Source organism: Gekko japonicus, unplaced genomic scaffold (assembly GCF_001447785.1).
Source record: "Gekko japonicus isolate JY-2015 unplaced genomic scaffold, Gekko_japonicus_V1.1 scaffold280, whole genome shotgun sequence".
Taxonomy (NCBI): domain Eukaryota; kingdom Metazoa; phylum Chordata; class Lepidosauria; order Squamata; family Gekkonidae; genus Gekko; species Gekko japonicus.
The window spans coordinates 515,853-521,594 of NW_015173130.1; the positions used below are offsets into that span (position 1 = coordinate 515,853).

General features: G+C 48.4%; 1 protein-coding gene across 2 annotated transcripts in view; it reads right to left on the bottom strand.

The window, feature by feature from the left end:
* The window catches only part of HIPK2 (homeodomain interacting protein kinase 2), a 226,596-nt gene extending 221,244 nt beyond the window's left edge, over positions 1 to 5,352 (bottom strand). For both annotated transcript variants that reach the window (XM_015422105.1, XM_015422102.1), the window contains exon 1: positions 5,124 to 5,352. In XM_015422105.1, coding sequence (XP_015277591.1) covers positions 5,124 to 5,142 — 19 coding nt within the window. In that variant the 5' untranslated portion in view covers positions 5,143 to 5,352. The remainder of the gene's footprint in view (positions 1 to 5,123) is intronic.
* Positions 5,353 to 5,742: the final 390 nt, after the last annotated feature.

A 5,742-nucleotide genomic window follows, 5' to 3' on the forward strand; every position in this document is an offset into this window, starting at 1 on the left:
GGGGGGGGATGCCACTGACCGCACAGGTGCTGAACAATGTTCCCTCTAAGCTGAGTTAGTGTAAGCTAGCTCACAGCTTTTTAGCCTCTGGTTCACACATTTTTGTCTCAGCTCAGGAAGGATGGCTTCAGAGCAAACTGATTTATGCAGTAGCCAAATTGCTTGCTCACAACTTTAATGCCAGTAGCTCACAACGTAGAATTTTTGCTCACAAGATTACACAGCTTAGAGGGAACATTGGTGCTGAATGTGGGTAATGTGTTTTGTCTGAAGTCAGTCATTTAAAGGATAGTGCAACTGCAAAGAGGGGGTGGGTGACACATGATTCCAGGCTTTGCGCAAGTGGGTCAAAAGGATGAGCGAGATGACTGGGATTCTGGGGAAGACTAACTCTTTGGGAAACAAGACTGTTTAGCTCATGAACGGGACAAAAGCTGCCAGAAGCTGCAATGACCAAGCAGCTAGTGTGCAGGTGCAAAGCTGATTTGACAGGCCACTGTGCACATGACAAACTTCACCAGGGAACATCAAACTGATCCATGCAGCTTCTCGTCTCATATGTAACTGAAGGAGCTCAAAGTATGTTCTCCTGGCAAGGACGTTTGCTGTGAAGTTCTCAGCACACCTAGCTATCCAGTAATCACAGTTAACAATGGAGCAATGTTTCATAACTGTCCATACGATCCTATGGATTCATCTGTTCAGGGAAAGTAATCATTACAGTGATTCATATACAATCGCTACCAATAGGGTTTTCCTCTGAATCCTTCTCCAAAGCAAGTCTGTGTCCTGGTACCAAGTAAACCTCCTGTATTTTAATAATAAAATAAATAATAAATGTTTTAAATAAATAAATAATGTTGCTGTTGTTGTTTAGCGACTTGCACAGTTCGGGGCAATTCAAGACACAACAGGTAGCTGAATTCAGGTGCAGCAATAATTTACATGGGTTTCTTCCAGGAGCCAATTCATACACTATGTTTTTAGTGTACACCTTGAAGGGTATATGTTAAAATCCAATTCATACACTATGTTTTTAGTGTACACCTTGAAGGGTATATGTTAAAATATGTTAAAATCTAATGTGTGAATGAGACACATGTGATCTAAACCCACTTCTTTCATACTGTAGGCAGCAAGAAGCCAGGATCGGCTGCAGGTCCCTGTTGAGTGTACACTTGGTAGCAAACTCAAGTTTGCTGTCATGTAATGTGTAAAATGAAATTGAGTCCGAAGAGAGAGTTTCATGTCTACCATGTGATTTCCTAAAAAGAATATTTCACTGAGACGGATATGCTGTTGGGGGATAATTAACAATCACATTGAGAATAATCACAGAGTGCCAGCCTAGGACCTGGAAGACTCAGGTTTGAATCCCCACTCTACTGTGGAAGCTTGCTAGCTGACCATGGGCCAGCCACATACTCTCAGCCTAACCTACCTCACAGGGCTGTTGTGAGGATAAAACTGAGAAGAGAATGGTGTGAACGACTTTGGGTCTCCACTGGGTACAAAAATGGGGCCTAAATGGAGTCGGTAAATAAAATAAGGTCTAAACTCTGGGTCTGTTCAATCTTCCATTGAACAGCAGCACAGAAGGTGAACATACACCATCACTGTTTCCAATGAGGCATTAGCCCATTGGCCCACCTAGCTCAGTATGGCCTGCTCTGATTGGCAGCAGGTGTCCAGAGGGGTCAGGCACAGAATGGTCCTTCCCATCACCTGAGATCCTTCAGCTGGCAACAGCAGAGACCATCAGCAGAGAAAGCATCTTTGACCCACAGCCCATCTCTTAAGAATGAAGCTTTAAGTTACATGTCGACTTGCATAAATTATCTTGCTGAGGACACGATCCTGACTGATTCATCCCAGTGGGCTTCTTTCCGGTCTCTTGGTAAAGAACTGCAAAACTTAACGCAGTGGGCAGGCTCTCTTTTTAAGAGAGATAGGGCCGGGAAATGGCCAACATCCTAGCATCCTTGGGGAGGAAGGCAGCTGAGGAATGAAGCAAGGAGGAAATGATAAAGCAGGACCAAGAGACGTGGGCCCAAATCCAATGAAGGTTAGAAGAAGAAGAAGAGAAGAGATTGGATTTATACCCCGCCCTTCACTACCCGAAGGAGTCTCAGAGCGGCTTACAATCCCTTTCCCTTCCCCTCCCCACAACAGACACCCTGTGAGGTAGGTGGGGCTGAGAGAGCTCTCTGTCCAGAACTGCCCTTGAGAGAACAGCTCTGAGAGAACTTGTGACTGGCCCAAGGTCACACCAGCAGCTGCATGTGGAGGAGTGGGGAATCAAACCCGGTTCTCCCACCTTAGAGGCCGAGCTCCTGACCACTACACCAAACTGGTTAGTCATGCTTACATCCTATTGAACCCAACAGAACAAGTGAATGGTGCTGTTCTGTGCAGAGTTACTCCACTCTAATCAGTTCTAGACAGGACTGTGCTGTGGGTTAGTTACACCTAACCTGTGTCAGCAGACTCAGCATGATGTAAGACTCACCAAAGGACGGTTAGCTGTACTTCATTCTGTTTTCTGCGCTATGAGTCATTCATACATGCATGTTTATCCCCCAATGGCTGCAATATCAAGAGAGGAGCCGGGTGTCTGATAGTGCAACCCTAAGCACAGTTTATACCCATCTAAGTCCATTAAAGTCAATAAAGTAAAGCAGTTCCGTTTAGGACAGCACTGTAAATAGACCAAAACGGACCTAACTTTCTTATCCCCTTACAGCGCTTTTCACTGGGGCAGTTCATACATTCTACTGCCCCTTAGGGAAATCGAGGGAGACACACAGATGTGTGAACCAGCCCCAGACAACTGGCTGTAGAACATATGTGAGCTAACGTCACTAAAAAGCATCCTGGTTGAGGAGATATGGACACTCTTGTCTCCCATTCACACATGCACCCAAGCCACCCCTTTGGCATTCCATTCATCAAGTGCCTATATGGGAGCTGGGCCTATCTTTCTTTGGATCAGGACCGTGGTCCGTGCGTGGTTTTGTATGACGAAACAAGCGTGGATTCCCTTGCATTGAAAGGGGGAAACTGCAACACCTGAGCTAAAATTAGCTTACAATTGTCCCCATGGAGATAAGGCCCACGGAAAGAGGAGAAAGATATCACTCACCCTGCAGTGAGGGCTTGGTCTTGCTAGGAATCCCCTTTCGTAAGCCATCAGCGACATTATCCAAAATCATTATCTAAAATACTTAATTTAAAATAATAAAAATGAAAAGGTATTCCCAGCCCCTACCCAGAACTGTTTATTAAAACTGCAAAGGCATTTCCTCCCACTTTCCTAGAATAGTTCCTTTACCCAGAATAGACCCCGCTGCCACTCCCTCGACCAGCAGAGGGCGCCTGAGGGAGGCGTTTAAAGAGAAAGATCTTTAAACACGCCAGGCTGTTCCAGTCGCCGCAGACCGTGGCCTCTTTTTACAAACACAGTTTTTAATAATACAAATATAATAACTCCTTGCTGGCTGCCTTGGCAGCCACAGCGGGTTCCCTTTTTTTTTTCCCCGCTGGCGGACCCCAGTGTTAATTCTGTGCGCCGTTTTCTGTTTCCATTCCTAATAGGGTACCTTTTGGACCCACAAGGTTTCTCCTTCGAGAACGAAAAATGAAAACCCCGGGAAAATAAATATATTTCTTTCCGCGAAAGCGCAACGAACGCGTCAGCCGAGCAAGCGCTGCATTTGTTTCTTCTGTAAGAGCGCCAGTATTTCCCACTCCGCACATTTACTAAAAATCGACCCCGGGGATCGTCAGCTTTGCAGTAACTTTACAGCAGCGAGGAAACCGGTTCGTGCGAAGGGAAAGAAAAAACCCCCCCCCCCCCAGATCTTCTGAACTAAGGCTAAGTTTGATTGCCCTCCTCCTCCTCTTCCTCTTTACGGGGAAAAGTCTCGCTTCCCACACACACACACCAGCTCCGCCTGGGCATGACCACGAAACCCTTTCCCGTCTTTGCTATAAAAAGGACCAGACGAGGCAATTCGTGAATTTTTTTTAAAAAATAAACACCGTCAACCAGGATGACTTAAAAAAAAAAAATCCTCTTGTGCAATTTATGTAACGCTCTTTAATCAACGCCAACTCAGGACGAAGAGAAAGCGACATGCGCTAAATGGCTGAAATGCAACCCGATTGACTGATTGATTACTTTTAAAAACAATCATAAAAAAGAGCCAGGCATCTTCTCTCGCTAGATTCCAATGGAAAACCTGAAAAACCAACTCCGTGCACCACTTCGCTGTCACCTCCGTCCCACCTTCTACCCCGGCTTGTTTTAGCATGAAACTGAAAGGACGAACCGGCCGGCTGCTGTTAAAAAATCCACACAATTTTTTTTAAAAAATAAAATTCTTCCTTGACGTTCAGGCGCACACAGGGCCATACTATATACCTGTAGAAAGACACATACACACACCCCCGGGGAGACTATACAATTATAGGGCACCAGCAAAGCGGCCCTCCCTGGCCCGCCTGCCTCAGAGTCGCTGAGGGGAGTCACGCTCCAGGCCTTCCCTCACTGCTGCTGAAACTCCTGTTGGGGGCTGGCGCCGCGTTTGCGTCCGAGGTTCCGCACGGCCAGCACGGAATCGGATGCGCTGCCGGCTCGGACTGCAGGGGCAAAAAAGCCTTGTCAATTTCATTGTTCTAACTGCAGCCAGACTTTGCCCACTTCCAGCGGCAGACTCGCCGGAGAGGAGAGCCTCGGTGGCCACCGGCGGGCATCGGGGGGAGAGAAATATTTCTTAAAGACCATCTGCAAAATGAGGCGGGGAGTGTGTGGGGGGGAATGGAGAAGAAGCAGCCAGAAACCTTCTCTTATTCGGGGGGGGAAAGCAATTCTCTGGATTTTCTTTGGGAACGCACAAAAGCGGCGCCGGGAAATCAACACACACACACACGAAACACACACCCCTTCTTCTGCAAGCACACATTCCCTGCTAACTCCCGTAGCGATAAAGCCGGGGGGTGGGGGTGCCAGATCGATGGTCATCGGGGTTTTTTCGCCCCCTCCCCCTTTTTCAAAACCCTGGTGGCAGGCTGGATTGAGAAGCAGGAAGAGAAACAGAAAGAGCCAACAAAAGCTGCCTTACCTTCGTACATGGGGGCCATCGGTGCAAGAATGTCTGTTATTCATGGCAACGAAGGGAAAATGAAGCAGGATTCAGGTCCCCCCCCCTTAAACTCAATAGAAATCTGCCATCTTGAGCCTGTGTCTCTCCGTACAGCCGAAGCGGCCAGCAGCCTCCTGCATCACCGCTTCAATTCATCGAGGGGGGAGGCGGGGGGAAAAGACCCCCCCGAGCCCTCCATGCAGCACGAAACACCAGCAGCCCCGAAGGGAGCGAAAAGCCAAAGACGGGAGGGGGGGAGGAAAGGGGGGCGCCAGTCGACGCACAGTGGACAGGTCAAGTGGGGAGGGGGGTGTGGGTGGCCGGAGGTCCCTCCAGACTTGGGATTTGGGGGGGCGGGGAGGGGGGACTCGAGGGATCCCCCGAAGCTCTCAGCTCAACATGTCTGTCTGTCTCCGTGTTGGGGCTTTCTGCAAAAGTTGCATTAGGAGGCGAAAGGAAGCGAGAGACTGAGAGCCGGAGACACAGAGAGGGGAGGAGAAAGAGAAGAAGGGGAGGGGAAAAGGGAGGGAGGGAGGCGGGGGGAGCACAGGGAGTTTGCAAATAATCAAACACCGATGGCATGGATCGCAGTTTCCCA